Raw genomic sequence first — 21,061 nt, forward strand, 5'->3', positions numbered from 1 at the left:
ACACGTTTTCATAACATGGTCACTAATGCCTAGTTTCTCTTGTTATATTCTTATTTTACTGTTATATTTGTATTCTCATTGATGCTTTTTGTTTTTATTCTACTGTAATATTTTTCTATTTTGTTTCCATTTATACCCCCATTATTTACTTTTTTAAATTCAATCTCAATTCTGTACACTGCTGCTGGAATTTTAATTTTCCTGAGGGAACTCTCCTGAAGGAATCAATAAAGTACTATCTATCTATCTATCTATCTATATGTATGTATAGATATACACTGTATATATGTGTATATATATATGTGTATATATATATATATATATATATATATATATATATATATATATATACACACTGTATATATGTGTGTATATATATATGTGTATATACACACTGTATATATGTGTATATACATATGTGTGTATATATATACTGTAAATATGTGTATATATATATATATATATATATATATATATATATATATATATATATGTGTGTATATGTATATGTATATATATATATATATATATATATATGTGTGTATATGTATATATATATATATATATATATATATATATATATATATATATATATATATATATATATATATAATGTAATTTATACACCACACACACACACACACACACACATATATTATATTACTATAATGAATATATAAGTAATGATTAACATAATTGGATATTAAGAGTGTGAAAGTTCAACTCCCACCTTGTGTACTTTACAACCTCCTTAAGGTTTTGCAATCATTCAGAAATATCCAGCAGCTAAAATGTGCCAAACATGGAAAAGTGCGGGTAGTGTTTTGAATTTTTCCCATCATGCATTGTAGTGGCTTTAAATGGGCGTAATTTTGAATTATGTATAGTGACTTGGACTATTGTTATAATATCCACAAAGTTCAGTGATCAGGTTGTGCTATGTGTGACCACGTGTGCTTTTTTCCCCCCTGCACTATGACTAGGAAAGGTTGTTTGGATTGGGTCGTATAGGTGAACGCTGTGCTGTGCACACTTCAACGTAACATCCGTGGTCGTTAATCTGCCGTCGTTTGGACACCCCTCATCTAAATATTTTAAATTCCAAAATGAATATATGTGAGCTTCCCCTTTAAATCCTCCAATTGCCGTTTATGAAAACATCCTCAGTACTATTGTGACCTTCTGCAAATACATGCAGAGATATTTACCTTGGACTCCCGGCGACCCTTCATGGGTCTTTGGATGAATAAAACTAGATGCTCATGTTGCTGCACGGCACTGGAACGTGAACTAATCATGCCAGCAGTGCAAAGTAAGTGCGTGGGTGTCTGTACTCACATCAAACATATATATATATATATGCACATATATATATAAGAAAAATAAACCTCTCGGCTACAATCAGGTGTCAGACCATGATGGTGGGTGTTTCCGGGGGGTATGGTGTGCCCTCAGACCCAGCGTCCCGGAGCAGCAGCTCCTTCTCCCGCAGGAGACACGGCCCACTGTGCGAGTGGTAAAGACGCAAGAAGGCCAGGACGGACTGCACCAACCACAGCAGGGTCACGCACCACAGGGACGCCTGAATGCGGACATTGGGAAATTAAAAAAAAAATTAAAAATCAGCCTCATTACAGAGATCTCTAATCCTGTGGGATTCAGTTCTGGATTAACTTTGGGATTGGGGCAAGACTTTAGGGGAATTTGGGACACAGCTTAGGACTCGAACTGGGTCAACATTGCAGTTGGTGCCTTTCTATGTCATTGAGATGTCGTTTATGTGGTAAACACCACCTTGTGCACCACTCATAAACCAAATAATACGAAACCCAAAAGCAGGGAAGATGTCACGTTGTGTTAATGGTAAATAAAAAGAGAATACAATGATTTGCATTTCCTTTCCAACTTATATTCAATTGAAAGGACTGCAAAAACAAGATATTTAACGTTCACACTGGGAAACTTACTTTTTTACGCACCTTGGATCCCTTAGGCGGTACTGCATCAATAAGCGACATCAGTGTGTAAAGGATATCACCACATGGGCTCAGGAACACTTCAGAAAACCACTGTCAGTAACCACAGTTGGTCGCTACATCTCTAAGTGCGAGTCAAAACTCTACTATGCAAAGCCACAGACATTTGTCAACAACACCCAGAAACGCTTCGACTGAGAAAGTTGAGGAATGCTCGTCAAAGACTTATTTGGAACATCCCACAGGTGAACAGGCTAATTGGGAACGGGTGGGTGCCATGATTGGGTATAAAAACAGCTTCCGTGAAATGCTCAGTCGCGAGGGTCACCACTTTGTCAACAAATGCGTGAACAAATTGTTTAAGAACAACATTTCTCAACCAGCTATTGCAAGGAATTTAGGGATTTCACCATCTACGCTCCGTAATATCATCTAAAGGTTCAGAGAATCTGGAGAAATCACTGCACGTAAGCGGCAATGCCCGTGACCTTGGATCCTTCAGGCAGTACTGCATCAAAAAGCGACATCGGTGTGTAAAGGATATCACCACATGGGCTCAGGAACACTTCAGAAAACCACTGTTACTAACCACAGTTGGTCGCTACATCTCTAAGTGCGAGTCAAAACTCTACTATGCAAAGCCAAAGACATTTATCAACAACACCCAGAAACGCCGTTGGATTTCCTGGGCCCGAGCTCATCTAAGATGGACTGATGCAACATTTTGAACCAAGCACCACCATTACATGTTATGTAGACCACAAGGAAGTCTTTCACATTTAGAAAAAAATATATACTAATATGACTCCTTTTTTGCGCCCTATAATCTGGTGCGCCTTTTGTATGAAAAAAGACCTGAATAGACCCGCTCATCGGCAGTGCGCCTTATAATCCGGTGCGCCCTATGGTCCGGAAAATACGGTACATAAAAACATCAGATTTGACCAAAAAAAATCTGAATGGGTGTGCACATAGTGAAAGTGACACCTTCAACATGAACCCAGATTTAACCTTTCAATTGTGTGAGTGTGTGTGTGTGTGTGGGTGTGTGTGTGTGTGTGTGTGTGGACGTGTTACCTCTGCCAAGCTGAGGTCTGTGTAGAAGGACGAGGTGTCCACGTCCAGGTAAAGCGGCACAGACTGGGAAGCTGCACAGCTAAATATCAACACAGACTGATTTAGTTTGGTAAGAAGTTGACAACAATAACAACAATAACAACAACAAAAAAGACACAATGGCCGACCTGAAGGGCCGCGTGTTGTTGTCGGTCAGCGTGTCACACCAAGAGGCCAGGCCTAGAGACAAGATGACGCTGGCACCGGCCGACAGGAAGAACAAACACACGCTCAGTAGCACCGTCAGGAAGGAGGAAAACAAAGTACTGCATGGAGGAGACACACAAACATGACACTTTTCGTCAAGCGACAACTACTACAAAATACAAAAGCAGTGAAGTTGTCACGTTGTGTAAATGGTAAATAAAAAGAGAATACAATGATTTGCAAATTCTTTTCAACTTATATTCAATTGAACAGACTGCAAAGACAAGATATTTCATATTTATTTTTTGGCAAATAATCATGAACACACATGTGTAATGGCAGCAACACATTGCAAAAAAGGCATTTTTACCACTGTGTTACATGGCCTTTCCTTTTAACAACACTCAGTAAAGGTGACACATTTTTGAAGTGGAATTATTTCCCATTCTTGCTTGATGTACAGCTTAAGCCTTAAGTTGTTCAACAGTCTCCCTTTTCATATTTCAGCCTTCATATTGCACCACACATTTTCAATGTCTGGACTACAGGCAGGCCAGTCTAGTACCCGCACTCTTTTACTACGAAGCCACGCTGTTGTAACACGTGGCTTGGCATTGTCTTGCTGAAATAAGCAGGGGCGTCCATGATAACGTTGCTTGGATTGCTCCAAAAGCTGTATGTACCTTTCAGCATTAATGGTGCCTTCACAGATGTGTAAGTTACCCATGTCTTGGGCACTAATACACCCCCATACCATCACACATGCTGCCTTTTACACTTTGCGCCTAGAACAATCTGGATGGTTCTTTTCCTCTTTGTTCTGCAGGACACGACATCCACAGTTTCCAAAAACAATTTGAAATGTGGACTCGTCAGACCACAGAACACTTTTCCACTTTGCATCAGTCCATCTTAGATGAGCTCGGGCCCAGCGAAGCCGGCGGCGTTTCTGGGTGTTGTTGATGAACGGCGTTGGCTTTGCATAGTAGAATTTTAACTTGCACTTACAGATGTAGCGATCAACTGTAGTTACTGACAGTGGTTTTCTGAAGTGTTCCTGAGCCCATGTGGTCATATCCTTTACACACTGATGCGGCTTTTTTATGCAGTACCGCCTGAGGGATCCAAGGTGTGTAATATCATCGCTTTTGTGCAGTGATTTCTCCAGATTCTCTGAACCTTTTGATGATATTACGGAGCGTAGACGGTGAAATCCCTAAATTCTTTGCAACAGCTGGTGGAGAAATGTTGTTCTTAAACAATTTGCTCAGGCATTTGTTGACAAAGTGGCGACCCTCGCCCCGTCCTTGTTTGTGAACGACTGAGCATTTCATGGAAGCTGCTTTTATACCCAATCATGGCACCCACCTGTTCCCAATTAGCCTGTTCACCTGTGGGATGTTCCAAATAAGTCTTTGATGCGCATTCCTCAACTTTCTCACTCTTTTTTGCCACTTGTGCCAGCTTTTTTGAAACATGTTGCAGGCATCAAATTCCAAATGAGGTAATATTTGCAAAAAATAACAAAGTCTACCAGTGTGAACATGAAATATCTTGTCTTTGCAGTCTTTTCAATTGAATATAAGTTGAAAAGGATTTGCAAATCACTGTATTCTCTTTTTATAACAGCTCCATTTTTGTTGCATCTGACCACAGAACTTTACTCCAGAAGGTCTTATCTTTGTCCATGTGATGTCAGATGAAACACAAATTGAGCTGTTTGGCCACAATACCCAGCAATATGTTTGGAGGAGAAAAGGTGAGGCCTTTAATCCCAGGAACACCATTCCTACCGTCAAGCATGGTGGTGGTGGTATTATGCTTTGGGCCTGTTTTGCTGCCAATGGAACTGCTGCTTTACAGAGAGTAAATGGGACTTAAAGGTGTGGACAATGCTGAAGAAACAAGTCCATGTCAGGGAAGCAACACATTTAGCTGAACTGCAGCAATTTTGTGGTCAAAAATTCAAGCAGAAGCTTGTGGATGGCTACCAAAAGCGCCTTATTGCAGTGAAACTTGCCGAGAGACATGTATGCAAATATTAACATTGCTGTATGTATACTTTTGCTCACATTTTCAGTAGACCCATAATAAATTCATAAAAGTAGCAAACTTCATGAATGTTTTTTGTGACCAACAAGTATGTGCTCCAATCACAAAAAAATAAGAGTTGTAGAAATGATTGGAAACTCCAGACAGCCATGACATGATGTTCTTTACATGTGTATGTACACTTTTGACCACCACTGTAGATACTTTATTAATGTCCAAAGAGAAAGTGAAAATAACATTGTGTCATCAACAAGTCACTGATTATATTTAGAGATAAATGCTTTAAAATGTAATATCGAAAATGATCGGTATCGGGTTTTATTTTATTTTATTTTTTATTAAATCAACATAAAAAACACAAGATACACTTACAATTAGTGCACCAACCAAAAAAAAAAACCTCCCTCCCCCATTTACACTCATTCACACAAAAGGGTTGTTTCTTTCTGTTATTAATATTCTGCTTCCTACATTATATATCAATATATATCAATACAGTCTGCAAGGGATACAGTCCGTAAGCACACATGATTGTACGTGCTGCTGGTCCACTAATAGTACTAACCTTTAACAGTTAATTTTACTCATTTTCATTCATTACTAGTTTCTATGCAACTGTTTTTATATTGTTTTACTTTCTTTTTTATTCAAGAAAATGTTTTTAATTTATTTATCTTATTTTATTTTATTTTTTTTTATTTAAAAAAGGACCTTATCTTCACCATACCTGGTTGTCCAAATTAGACATAATAATGTGTTAATTCCACGACTGTATATATCGGTATCGGTTGATATCGGTATCGGTTGATATGGTATCGGTAATTAAAGAGTTGGACAATATCGAATATCGGCAAAAAGCCATTATCGGACATCCCTAGTTGTTTCTTTCTGTTATTAATATTCAGGTTCCTACATTATATATCAATATATATCAATACAGTCTGCAAGGGATACAGTCCGTAAGCACATGATTGTATGTGCTGCTGGTCCACTAATAGTACTAACCTTTAACAGTTAATTTGACTCATTTTCATTAATTACTAGTTTCTATGTAACTGTTTTTATATTGTTTTAATTTCTTTTTTATTCAAGAAAATGTTTTTAATTTATTTATCTTATTTTATTCTATTTTTTTAATTTAAAAAAGGACCTTATCTTCACCATACCTGGTTGTCCAAATGAGACATAATAATGTGTTAATTCCACGACTGTATATATCGGTTGATATCGGTATCGGTTGATATCGGTAATTAAAGAGTTGGAAAATATCGGAATATCGGATATCGGCAAAAAGACATTCCTAATTATATTCCTTCTTACTCGTCATGACGTCCGTGGAGGTAGAAGAGGCTCCTCCAGCCCTGCGCCGCCCCGTACAGGACCGTGAAAATGCCCACGAAAGTAACGAACTGGCAGGCAGCGGGTGGGCCCCACTGCTGCACCCGCAGGTGCGGGGCCACCTCCCCCGTCTCTGCTGCGTCCGGGCCGGGCTCGGTGCTCCAGTAGCCGCTGGAGAAGAGCGCGCAGCGGCCTTTGAAGGCGGAGCCGTTGAGAGCCATGGGCACCACCAGCAGCAGGCCCGCCGCCATGGAGAGGGCGTGGGCGGCACAGTGAGCCAGCAACAGCCGCCGGTCCAGCTCCATGTCCCGGCGGCGGTCCAAACAGTGACGTCGTAAAGTGAAAAGAAAAAGTAAAAAGTCAGCACATGTCCGAGGAATGTAAACACGTTATCGTTGTTATCTTGCTCTTTAAAGCGCGAAGGCAAGAAGGGCGGAACTGTTACACAACTTGCCCAGTCAAAGATAGGAAGGAATGCGAGAGTACTCACTCTGCTGCAGCACTAAAAACAACAGCGTTCAATTTTTTTATTTTTTTTTATAAACCTTTATTTATACAACGCAACATTTACATACAAGCAAAGAAATAATAATGTCACCTATTTTTTTATGGACTTGCCTCTTTGTGATGTTAAGTTCCTGTTATAAGCTGTTACACAGTATATGCCTTGCGCTCTTATTTTGAAGGCGCGAAGAGCGGAAGCGATGACACGTTGTGGTGGATTGGAGTTTGGAAAACAAACGTGTACAAATTACGTTTAAAATGTAACTGAAGGTTGATATATGTGGCCTGTACTGTATAAAACGACAAAATAACAAACACGGAGGCTCCAGTTTTACACGAGGACCTACTTTATTTCCTTTGTTCTCAAAACTCCGCTCCGCCACAACGTGTCACCACTTCCGCTTCAAAATAAGAGCTCAGGGCATATAATGTATAACACAGTGGTTCTTAATAGAGATGCTTTAAAATGTAATATCGTAAATTGTCGGTATCGGTTTTTTATTTTCGGTATCTATTTTTTTTTTAAATTAAAACATAAAAAACACAAGATACACTTACTTACATGCACCATCCCAAAAAACCTGCCTCCCCCATTTACACTCATTCACACAAAAGGGTTGTTTCTTTCTGTTATTAATATTCTGCTTCCTACATTATATATCAATATATATCAATACAGTCTGCAAGGGATACAGTCCGTAAGCACACATGATTGTGCGTGCTGCTGGTCCACTAATAGTAGTAACCTTTAACAGTTAATTTTACTCATTTTCATTCATTACTAGTTTCTATGTAACTGTTTTTATATTGTTTTACTTTATTTTTTATTCAAGAAAATGTTTTTAATTTATTTATCTTATTTTATTTTATTATTATTTTTAAAAAGAACCTTATCTTCACCATACCTGGCTGTCCAAATTAAGAATAATAATGTGTTAATTCCACTACTGTATATATCGGTATCGGTTGATATCGGTATCGGTAATTAAAGAGTTGGACAATATCGGAATATAGGATATCGGCAAAAAGCCATTATCGGACATCCCTAGTTGTTTCTTTCTGTTATTAATATTCTGGTTCCTACATTATATATCAATATATATCAATACAGTCTGCAAGGGATACAGTCCGTAAGCACACATGATTGTGCGTGCTGCTGGTCCACTAATAGTACTAACCTTTAACAGTTAATTTTCCTAATTTTCATGAATTACTAGTTTCTATGTAACTGTTTTTATATTGTTTTACTTTCTTTTATATTCAATAATTTTTAAAAAAATGTATTTATCTTATTTTATTTTATTTATTTATTTTAAAAAGGACCTTATCTTCACCATACCTGGCTGTCCAAATTAAGAATAATAATGTGTTAATTCCACTACTGTATATATCGGTATCGGTTTATATCGGTATCGGTTGATATCGGTATCTGTAATTAAAGAGTTGGACAATATCGGAATATCGGATATCGGCAAAAAGCCATTATCGGACATCCCTAGTTGTTTCTTTCTGTTATTAATATTCTGCTTCCTACATTATGTATCAATATATATCAATACAGTCTGCAAGGGATACAGTCCGTAAGCACACATGATTGTGCGTGCTGCTGGTTCACTAATAGTACTAACCTTTAACAGTTAATTTTACTAATTTTCATTAATTACTAGTTTCTATGTAACTGTTTTTATATTGTTTTACTTTATTTTTTATTCAAGAATTTTTTTTAAATGTATTTATCTTATTGTATTTATTTTATTTTTTATAAAAAGGACCTTATCCTCACCATACATGGTTGTCCAAATTAGGCATTATAATGTGTTAATTCCACGACTGTATATATCGGTATCGGTTTATATCGGTATCGGTTGATATCGGTATTGGTAATTAAAGAGTTGGACAATATCGGATATCGGCAAAAAGCCATTATCAGACAACTATAACAGGAACTTAACATCACAAAGAGGCAAGTCCATACAAATAGGTTACATGAAGTTCCTGTTATAAGCTGTTATACAGTATATACCTTGCGCTCTTATTTTGAAGGCGCTAAGAGCGGAAGTGGTGACACGTGGTGGAGCAGAGTTGTGGAAAACAAAGGAAATAAAGTGGTCCTCATGTAAAACTGGAGCCTCTGTGTATGTTATTTTGTAGTTGTATACAGTACAGGCGACATATATCAACCCTAGTTTACATTTTAAACGTAATTTGTACACGTTTGTTTGCAAAACTCCGCTCCAGCTGAACGTGTCAGCCACTTCCGCTCTTCGCGCCTTCAAAATAAGAGCTCAAGGCATATACTGTATAACAGCTTATAACAGGAACGTAACATCACAAAGAGGCAAGTCCATAAAAATAGGTTACAATAATAATCAAAACAAGTACAGAAACAGTGCAAAACAGCGGCAGGGCATTATTAGTCGTCGCCTGTTAGATTTCTGACTTCACGTTGTACATTGTGGGTAATTGTCGCTTGTTTAAACCTTACTGATGTGTGTCTACTCCACTATTACACGGAGCTGCTCCAAATGCTTCCTTTCATCCAAACCAGAACGGCGGAAATATTCCACATGCGTGACCCACTTTCTTTCTTTTTCTGAGCCGAGTGAGATATCGTCTATAAACACACGATCTGCGGCAAAGTTCCCCCTGCAGTCTTATCCCTTTACTAGGTCAGGAGAATGTGCATTTATTATTATTTTTAATCTACATTCTATGTCGACGGACTGGTTCTGTCTACAATACGATGCAACATATTATTAGTTCTGTCTATAATACGATACTTGTTTACTCAATATTATAGGTCTCAAACAGGATACAATACGATAAACATTTATTATTATTCACTAAAATAGTTTCAGTATAATTATGTGAACTGTCGCATTTTGATAAACATTGTTACTGTGACATATTTTAATAAGTAGGCAGATTGAACAAAATGCCGAAACCCGGGATCGAACCAGGGACCTTTAGATCTTCAGTCTAACGCTCTCCCAACTGAGCTATTTCGGCGGGTGAGAAATTATTGGCACAGACGCAATATTAAAAGATAGTTGTGGTCTACATGATATCCATTTCTACGTTAGTAATTTATAGAACCACTATCAGAATAATAATAACTACTATAAGATGTTGTGCTTTATTGTATGTATGTAACCTATATATTGGTACGCAGGCTTATCAAAATGCCAAAACCTGGGCTCGAATCAGGTATCTTTACCCAATCGTCTCTGGTAGTCCATCCATCAATCTTCTTCCGCTTATCCGAGGTCGGGTCGCGGGGGCAGCAGCCTAAGCAGGGAAGCCCAGATTTCCCTCTCCCCAGCCACCTCGTCCATCTCCTCCCGGGGGATCCCGAAGGCGTTCCCAGGCCAGCCGGGAGACATAGTCTTCCTAACGTGTCCTGGGTCTTCCCAGTCGCTTCACACTCAGCTGCGAACCGATCCAGTGAGAGCTGAAGATCCTGGCCAGATGAAGCCATCAGGACCACATCATCTGCAAAAAGTACAGACCTAATCCTGCAGCCACCAAACCGGATCCCCTCAACGCCCTGACTGCGCCTAGAAATTCTGTCCATAAAAGTTATGAACAGAATGGGTGACAAAACCAGGAGCCGCAAAGGCTTCTGGGTAGAGAGCGGTCAAGAGTCTGTCGGCGGTGACGTCATGTTAACCATAGACATCTTCTAAGGGTACGCAGCATGGAACACTACTGCCTACTGCCGCTGACGAGACTCGGGGCCGCCATCTTGGAGTGGTGATCCGCTCCACTCAGTGCAATTCATTTGGCAGGAGCAATGAACTGTCAGCGCATTTCATTCATCTTACCTCACTGAATACCACTGATTTTCACACGCTTTTTTGTCATACGTGTAGCTATGATAAAGGACACATGTTTTATTATTCATAGTTTGCTTAACAGTAATAGAATATTCTTATATGCTATAAGTGACCTGACGTCCGAGATCAAAACTGGGAATATAATCCCAGAGAAGGGGAAAAAACGGCCAGCTATTTTTAAGTTGAAGAAAGAAAATGATTAGGTTATATATACATGCTACATAAACAATGTATGAATACATTAGATATCTATATATCTTATAGACTGTATCTCTGTTGCTGCAGCAGCACAGAGTTTATTCTGTCTTGACACTTTGTATTGATATTTTGTATTACATTCTTCCCTTAAATGATCATGTTTACACTGATTGTTTTATATGTATTTTTGATGTATGTCGCTTTGGATAAAAGCGTCTGCCAAATACTTCCACATAAACATATATAAACACCTGAAAGTCTTTATATCAGCTAAAACCACCAATCTGTTTCACTGGATTCAGAATAAAACCAAATTCTGTTTTACCCAACAATGTTAGTATTGGAATATTGTTACTTGAAGACTTATTCCTGGTTACAATTATACTGTTAAGAAAGTATTGTCTTATACTTTGCCTAAAATGAGAATGCATCATAATCAGTGGCGGCTGGTGAATTTAGTTTTAGGTGGGGCTGAAAGTTTGTTAACCAAACCCCTGTAGGGGGGGTCATCCTCCCCCAGAAGATTTCTTTGTGACTTTCACATACAAATGAAGCATTCTGCTGCATTCTGACAAAATAATGAAGATAAAATAGAAAATTTCATAGGTTTGCAGAGAACTATATACAATATGCACACTCATTCTCTTTCCATGCCACATCAATATGGAATGCGCTCCCAACAGGTGTAAAAGAAAGGGCATCTCTATCCTCCTTCAAAACCGCAATAAAAGTACACCTCCAGGCAACTTTAACCCTAAACTAACACCCTCCCCGGATTGTTAATAATCAATTGTAGATACTTTTTCTTATGCTTTCTGATCTCTCTCTCTCTATGTCCACTACTTGCTGTACATATCCTACCAAGTCAGACCTACACTGTTCCCATGTCCATTTCTCTGATGATGCAATTGTTGATGACTGAAGTGTTGATACCATCCAAGATGTTGTCTGGTGTGCCGTGGGAAATTATGCAACTTCACCTAATTTATCCCCAAAAATATTTTTTGCAATTCAATAATTAGAATCTGCCAATAATGTGCCGTTGCTTAGTGTCTGTGCTGTGTAAAACTCGGCAGGGTAACCACGGAATACTCCATGTCAGTAGGTGGCAGCATTGCTTTGTAAAAGTTGGAATGTGTCGGGTGAGACGAGGATGGTTGGTTGTGATCCCGATATGCAGACCACAGTGGGACATCTTCAACACCTCCCTGAGCCAAGCTGCTGTTCCCACGTGCCTCAAAGCCACCACCATCATCCCGGTTCCCAAGAAGGCTTCCCCATCCAGCTACAACGATTACCGTCCCGTTGCACTGACGCCCATCATCACAAAGTGCTTCGAACGGCTAGTCTTGCAGCACATCAAGTCCATCCTCCCCCCCACCCTGGACCCCTACCAGTTTGCATATCGGGCCAACAGATCGACCGATGATGCAATCTCCACAGCCCTCCACTCAGCTCTCACCCACCTGGACACTAAAGACTCCTACGCCAGGATGCTGTTCATAGACTTCAGTTCAGCATTTAACACCATCATCCCACAGCAGCTGATTCACAAACTGGACCGGCTGGGGCTGAACACGTCGCTGTGCAACTGTCTGCTTGACTTCCTGACTGGGAGACCACAGGCAGTCCGGGTCGGCAGGTACACATCCAGCACCATCATCATGAACACAGGGGCCCCTCAAGGATGTGTGCTGAGCCCCCTTCTCTTCACCCTGCTGACCCACGACTGCACGCCGAAGCACAGCACCAACCTCTTCGTCAAGTTTGCGGACGACACAACTGTGGTAGGTCTCATCCACAATAACGATGAGACCGGCTACAGAGACGAGGTGAGCCAACTGGCCACATGGTGCGGTGACAACAATCTCTCTCTCAATGTAGAGAAAACAAGGGAGATTGTTGTGGACTTCAGGAGAGCGCACACCCAGCACCCTCCTCTGACCATCAACGGTGCGGTGGTGGAGAGAGTGAGCAGCACCAAATACCTGGGTGTGCACATCACAGATGACCTCTCCTGGAAAACCAACACTGCATCACTGGCCAAGAGGGCTCAACAGCGCCTCTACTTCCTCCGCAAACTGCGAAGAGCAAAAGCCTCAGCCTCCATCATGCACTCCTTCTACCGGGGCGTCATCGAGAGCATCCTGACCAGCTGCATAACTGTGTGGTACGGAGGCTGCACGGCGTCCTGCCGCAGGACGCTGCAGCGCACAGTTAGGGCAGCTGAGAAGATCGTCGGTGCCCCCCTCCCCTCCCTCCAGGACATTTACAACACACGCCTGTCACGCAAAGCACTCCGCGTGGCAGGCGACATCACACACCCCTCACACGGCTTCTTCAGACTGCTGCCATCCGGCAGACGACTGAGAAGCCTCCGAGCTCGAAGCTGTAGGCTGAGAGACAGCTTCATCCATCAGGCTGTCAGGAAGCTGAACTCTCTCCCGGCCCCCCCCCCCCTTCTCACTCTGCCCTGCAATCTGATCTGAACTGTGAACTGAGACACTACACCCCCCCCCCCCCCCACCCACACACACACACACACACACACACACACACACACACACACACACACACACACACACACACACACACACACACACACACACACACACACACCATCTATCACTTAGCCACTTTACTCCGGACTCAAAATGCTGCTAACTGTTTTAACTGTTTACACTGTTTACATTGCACTTTGCACTCCCATCCAAATACTTGAATACTTACGTTGCAATACTGTATATACAATAGATAGATATTATAGATATTCTGGTAATATCTTCTTCCCCTGTATATTTTTCCCCCCCCTCATGCGACTGTTTAAATTGTTGTCTTTTTTATTCTTCTTTTACACTTTATATTTATAGACACCGTGGTTGTGAGAGGAACGTAATTTCGTCCACCTGTATGTCCTGTACAAACAGTTGTTTGACAATAAAGCTGACTTTGACTTTGACTTTTGAGGCAGGGTGCAGGTAAAAAATGGTATGTAATGCTTAAACCCAAAATGAACGGAAGGAAAAGGCTATGCAAAACAAAAGTCAAACTGAACTGGCTACAAAGTAAACAGAGACAGAATACTGGACGACAGCAAAAACTTCCGGCATCCACAAAGTACATCCGTACGTGACATAACAATCAACAATGTCCACACAAAGAAGGATAGCAACAACGTAAATAGCCTTGCTTGCTAACACAAAGCAGGTGCGCAGAATAGCGCTCAAAGGAAGACATGAAGCCACTACAGGAAAACACTGGCAATACAGGAAGGGCCACCAAAATAAGCAAGACAAGAACTAAAGCACTACACACAGGAAGACACCAACACACTCAAAATAAGACACGACGACTTGGTGGAGTTACATTCTTTAAAGTTTTCTGCTGGTGGTGTGCCTCCGGATTTTTTTTATGACAAAAATGTGCCTTGCCTCAAAAAAGGTTGAAAAACACTGCAGTAACCTATTTATTTAAATATGCACCTTATTGCTTTTTTTTATCCTGCACTACCATGAGCTTATGTAACGAAATTTCGTTCTTATCTGTACTGTAAAGTTCAAATATGAATGACAATAAAAAGGAAGTCTACGTCTAAGTCTATCTGTATCATGAATCAATCCCGACTTAAACAAGTTGAAAAACTTATTGGGGTGTTACCATTTAGTGGTCAATTGTACGGAATATGTACTGCACTGTGCAATCTACTAATACAAGTTTCAATCAATCAATCAATCAATCAATCAATCAATCAATCAATCAATCAATCAATCAATCAATCAATCAATCAATCAAATCACCACTTCAAGATGGCGGCAGAATTTCTCGCGTCACAGCAGCCAATGCTGGGTCTACTTCTAAGCTGTCTATGATGTTAACGCCGCGATCACGCAAAGGCTTCTGGGTGGACAGGTCAAGAGTCGGTTGGCGGTGACGTCATGTCAACGCCGCCATCACGCAAAGGCTTCTGGGTAGAGAGGTCAAGAGTCGGTCGGCGGTGGCTGCGGAAGAACGCTTCGACTCGACAACAAAGACTGTTGCCTTACCTAAAAAAACAACAACCAAATACTATAACATTTGCGGCGATTTCGGGGCTTCATATCTCTTATTTCAGCACAACACGGCGGGAATTACGCCAGCATGTGTTTTGTTCATCAAGACTTGCTGTTAGCATGCTAACTAGCTAGTTAGCATGCTAACTAGCTAGTTAGCATGCTAACTAGCTAGCATGCTTGTTATTGTTTTGCTGTAGTGGACGTCCCTCCCCGTGATGTTATCTTGCTTCTACCGGGAAAAATGGATGAGAAGTCCGGCAGCCACCACCGGCTCCTGGTGGTCGTGCTCATGGCGCTGATCTTCGGCGTCATCACGATCCAGTACGCGTGTCCGAGTCGCTCCGAGTGCCAGGTGCTCCACCGGCTGGGCTCCTGGCTCAACCTGGCCGTCGGCCCCTCCGGTGTCCGAGAGCAAAGAGATCCGTACACGGCGGAAGACGGCGCCTTGGTCCGCTTCATCCCCCGCTTCAACTTCACCGGGGCCGAGTTGAGCCGCGCCGTGGACTTTAACATCAAGGGCGATGACGTCATCGTCTTCCTGCACATCCAGAAGACGGGCGGCACCACGTTTGGCCGACACCTGGTGAAGAACATCCAGCTGGAGAGGCCCTGCGAGTGCCACGCTGGCCAGAAGAAGTGCACCTGCTACCGCCCGGGGAAGAGGGAGACGTGGCTCTTCTCGCGGTTCTCCACCGGCTGGAGCTGCGGCCTTCATGCCGACTGGACCGAGTTGACCCGCTGCGTCCCGTCACGCATGGACTCCAGGGAGGCTCCGAAGACCATGCTGAGGTGGGTCCACCATGTGACTATTTGGTCTAGTGCCTATTCAGTGGCCTAGTGGTTATAGTGTCCGTAGGTTGTGAGTTCAAACCCCGGCCGAGTCATACCAAAGACTATAAAAACGGGAGCCATTACCTCCCTGCTTGGCACTCAGCATCAAGGGTTGGAATTGGAGGTTAAATCACCAAAAATGATTCCCGGGCGCTGCTGCTCACTGCTCCCCTCACCTCCCAGGGGGTGATCAAGGGTGATGGGTCAAATGCAGAGAATAATTTCGCCACACCTAGTGTGTGTGAGACTATCATTGGTACTTTAACTTTACAGTGTAGTGTTGTCCCGATGCCAATATTTTGATATCGGTACCAAAATATATTTCGATACTTTTCGGTACTTTGCGATACTTTTCTAAATAAAGGAGACCACAAAAAATTTCATTATTGGCTTAATTTGAACAGGTACATTAAACATATGATTATTATTGTAATTTAGTCATTAAATAAAATAGTGAACATACTAGACAACTTGTCTTTTAGTAGTAAGTAAACAAACAAAGACTCCTAAATAGTCTGCTGACGTATGCAGTAACATATTGTGTCATTTATCTACCTATTATTGTGTCTACATTATGAGGGACAAACTGTAAAAAATGATTATTAATCTACTTGTTCATTTACTGTTAATATCTGCTTATTTTCTGTGGTAACGTGTTCTATCTACACTTCTGCTAAAATGTAATAATCACTTATTCTTCTCTTGTTTGATACTTTACGTTAGTTTTGGATGATACCACACATTTAGGTATGGATCCGATACCAAGTAGTTACAGGATCATACATTGGTCATATTCAAAGTCCTCATGTGTGAATTTTTTTAATCACAGATTCAACTTTGACAAGTATATTTACAGTGTTTCCCACACATTCATTTATTTGTGGCGGCCCGCCACAAAAGAATTACGTCCGCCACAAATAAAATAAAATTTATATATATATATATATATATATATATATATATATATATATATATATATATATATATATATATATATATATATATATATATATATATATTTTTTTTGTCCTGTCCAGCTTCTCAGGCAAATCATATAGTTGATGTAGATGCCCATATAGGCTGTTCAGATTTACTTTACAAAAGAAAAGTGTAGGATACTTCTCTTGTTGCCTTATTTGTATCTGACCACTACTGTTTTCTGTTTATTTGTTACTGACTGTGGCAAGACACCTCTGCCTCTGTTTCACTTTATGTTGCTGGTAAATAATATGGTTGTAGTAGTAGGCTAAAGTTAAATTATTTAGTATGCACTAGTTAAATTGGCAGAGCTTTAAGAGACATTTATTTTTATATTTTATAAGATATATTTTGTGTAAGAACCACAATTAATAAATATATTTCAGTGAATAACTTATTGTTTAAATCTGTATATAAATATGTACATAAAGTGTTGTAATTATATTGTAAAATGGATGGATGGATGGACGTTTAAAACAAAACTGTTATTAATTAGTAAGTATACATTTTTTGAGCCTTTTTAGAGAAAATCATATCATTGTAGTAAATTATTCGATGATGTCATGTGGCCACGCCCATAGCCACGCCCATAGCCACGCCCCTACCGCCACAGGTATCTTGGCAGTTTATGGGAAACACTGAAATTACATGGTTTTACTTACAGAAACACAATTAAAACGTAAAGAGAAACTAAAATTAGTAATAACTATTACATATTGCTATAAATAAAAGATAAAATAAAACAAAAAAACCCCCACTAACATCCGTGTTGCACACTAAGAAAAGGGATCACAGTAGTCTATGAGCATGAAGTGATAAATCCTGCTTGGATCATCTCCTAAAACAAACTGAACAGTCCACGGAATGTCCTGAGAACACAACGACCACGAACGGGTGAGAACATCCTTAGACAAGTGTCCATGTTGTTTGCTTGTGGAAGCAGAATCCTGCATTGTACTGATGCAGATTGGGTTGGGCTGCCTGGCAGAGTCTTCTACATGGTCGTCATCCTTCACGCTCATGTTCTCAGTTCCGCTGGTTGGAGGGCAGGATTGTGTGGATCTCTACTGGTCAATGACTAACTTGTAACTCAAATGTATGCTCTCAAAATGCCAGGAGAGACAGCTGCTGTCCGTACTTCTATTGCAGCTGCCGTCATCTTGTGGTGTTAACAAAAACAGTCACAGTTGCCAATGTTTTTGACACACGATTGCTAGTCAATCTGGAGCATGCATGTGATGCATTGTGGTCCACAGCTGTGCGTTTCTAGTTAGATTAGATTTTTTTTAATAATACAATACATCCTAACACCTAGCCAGGGGTCAGCAACCCAAAATGTTAAAAGAGCCATATTGGACCAAAAATACCCCAAAAAATCTATCTGGAGCCGCAAAAAATTAAAATCCTTATATAAGTGTTATAAGGAAGGCAACACATGATGTAAGTGTCTATATTGGCTATATTAGGCTACTATCAAAATTACTTTAATTGTCTTATATAAGTGTTATAATGAAGGCAACACATGATGTAAGTGTCTATACTAGCTATATTAGCCTACTATCAAAATGACTTTAAATGTCTTATATAAGTGTTATAATGAAGGCAACACATTATGTAAGTGTCTATATTAGTTATATTAGCCTACTATCAAAATTAATTTAAATATCTTATATAGGTGTTATAATGAAGGCAGCACATGACATAAGTGTCTATATTAGCCTACTATAAAAATGACTTTAAATGTCTTATATAAGTGTTATAATGAAGACAACACATGACGTAATTGTCCATATTAGTTATATTAGCCTACTATCAAAATGACTTTAAATGTCTTATATAAGTGTTATAATGAAGGCAACACATGATGTCTATAATAGCCTACTATCAAAATGACTTTAAAAGTCTTATATAAGTGTTATAATGAAGGCAACACATGATGTAAGTGTCTATATTAGTTATATTAGCCTACTATCAAAATGTATTTAAATATCTTATGTAAGTGTTATAATGAAGGCAACACATGACGTGTCTATATTACCCTACTATAAAAATGACCTTAAATGTCTTATATAAGTGTTATAATGAAGACAACACATGACGTAATTGTCCATATTAGTTATATTAGCCTACTATCAAAATGACTTTAAATGTCTTATATAAGTGTTATAATGAAGGCAACACATGATGTAAGTGTCTATATTAGCTATATTAACCTACTATCAAAATGACTTTAAATGTCTTATATAAGTGTTATAACGAAGGCAACACATGACGTAAGTGTCTATATTAGCCTACTATAAAAATTACTTTAAATGTCTTATAAAAGTGTTATAATGAAGACAACACATGACGTAATTGTCCATATTAGTTATATTAGCCTACTATCAAAATGACTTTAAATGTCTTATATAAGTGTTATAATGAAGGCAACACATGATGTAAGTGTCTATATTAGCTATATTAGCCTACTATCAAAATGACTTTAAAAGTCTTATATAAGTGTTATAATGAAGGCAACACATGATGTAAGTGTCTATATTAGCTATATTAACCTACTATCAAAATGACTTTAAAAGTCTTAAATAAGTGTTATAATGAAGGCAACACATGATGTAAGTGTCTATATTAGCTATATTAGCCTACTATCAAAATGACTTTAAATGTCTTTTATAAGTGTTATAATGAAGGCAACACATGATGTAAGTGTCTGTATTAGCTATATTAGCCTACTATCAAAATTACTTTAAATGTCTTATATACATACTTGCCAACCCTCCCGGTTTTACCGGGAGACTCCCGGTATTCAGCGCCTCTCCCGATAACCTCCCGGCAGAAATTTTCTCCCGACAAACTCCCGGTATTCAGCCGGAGCTGGAGGCCACGCCCCCTCCAGCTCAATGCGGACCTGAGTGGGGACAGCCTGTTCTCACGTCCGCTTTCCCACAATATAAACAGCTTGCCTGCCCAATGACGTCATAACATCTACGGCTTTTAGAGAGTAGAGTGCACAACTGCGCACACAACAAGGAGACGAAGCAGAAGAACGAGGAAGTTACAGACACGGCGACGCCGTCGACGAGCAAGATGAAGAAATACGCTTGCAAGTTCCAAAACGAATGGAAACAAGAATTTCAGTTCATCCAGGACAGTTCGAAGGGGTAGGGGTATGTATGTTGCCTGTACATTTTTCTAGAACAGACTTCTCCATTGAACACGGTGGCCGAAATTATATACTCAGTCATGAACGGAGAAGTTAAACAGGACAATACTGCCATCTACTGGATAGCCTCCGGAACACTGAAATTCAAGTATTTATTTTATTTATATGTATAATAAAAAAAAAAAAAAAAAAAAAAAAAAAAAAAATATATATATATATATATATATATATATATATATATATATATATATATATATATATATATATATATATATATATATATATGAAATACTTGAGTTGGTGAATTCTAGCTGTAAATATACTGCCCTATTAACCACGCCCCCACCCCAACCACGCCCCCCCAACCCACCCCCAACCACGCCCCACCCCCCGGTATCGGAGGTCTCAAGGTTGGCAAGTATGCTTATATAAGTGTTAAAATGAAGGCAACACATGACGTAAGTGTATATATTAGATATATTAGCCTACTATCAAAATGACTTTAAATGTCTTATATAAGTGTTATAATGAAGGCAACACATGATGTAAGTGTCTATATTAGCTATGTTTGCCTACTATCAAAGGCAGACGCAAACCTTCGTTGACAGAAAGGTTGTGTTTTAATTTTTATTCTGCACATTTTTTCAACAACGGAAATCATTAATAAAAATAGAGGCTTCTCAGAAGGTGGGATAACTCCTCTAAATTACTGTCTTAGAGTGACCAAAGGTATAGATGTGTGTGTCCCAAGTTAAAGGAAATGGCAGGCTGTCTTCTTCTAATGGATTTATTACAATCTTTGCAAGCTGGGTAACGTTTGCTGTGGTCTGGAACAACATGACACACAAACAACTATCAGAAATGCAGCCAATA

The 21,061-nt window shown here is 39.6% G+C and overlaps 2 protein-coding genes and 1 non-coding gene across 4 annotated transcripts in view; 1 reads left to right on the plus strand and 2 right to left on the minus strand.

The window, feature by feature from the left end:
• Positions 1 to 633: 633 nt before the first annotated feature.
• Positions 634 to 7,087, minus strand: zgc:153018 (Transmembrane protein 179-like). Its single transcript, XM_062043426.1, has 4 exons — positions 6,612 to 7,087; positions 3,221 to 3,358; positions 3,054 to 3,132; positions 634 to 1,582 (listed from the first exon to the last, which is right to left on the minus strand). Exons 1-4 carry the CDS (start codon positions 6,932 to 6,934, stop codon positions 1,409 to 1,411), a joined length of 714 nt encoding a protein of 237 aa, XP_061899410.1. The 5' UTR covers positions 6,935 to 7,087; the 3' UTR covers positions 634 to 1,408.
• A 2,982-nt stretch (positions 7,088 to 10,069) lies between these two features.
• On the minus strand, positions 10,070 to 10,142 carry trnaf-gaa (transfer RNA phenylalanine (anticodon GAA)). Its single transcript has one exon. It is a non-coding gene; the product is annotated as a tRNA-Phe (tRNA).
• A 4,937-nt stretch (positions 10,143 to 15,079) lies between these two features.
• The window catches only part of hs6st2 (heparan sulfate 6-O-sulfotransferase 2), a 10,330-nt gene continuing 4,348 nt past the window's right edge, over positions 15,080 to 21,061 (plus strand). For both annotated transcript variants that reach the window (XM_062044253.1, XM_062044254.1), the window contains exon 1: positions 15,080 to 16,008. In XM_062044253.1, coding sequence (XP_061900237.1) covers positions 15,461 to 16,008 — 548 coding nt within the window. In that variant the 5' untranslated portion in view covers positions 15,080 to 15,460. The remainder of the gene's footprint in view (positions 16,009 to 21,061) is intronic.

The sequence above is a fragment of the Entelurus aequoreus genome, linkage group LG04 (genome assembly GCF_033978785.1).
Source record: "Entelurus aequoreus isolate RoL-2023_Sb linkage group LG04, RoL_Eaeq_v1.1, whole genome shotgun sequence".
Taxonomy (NCBI): Eukaryota; Metazoa; Chordata; class Actinopteri; order Syngnathiformes; family Syngnathidae; genus Entelurus; species Entelurus aequoreus.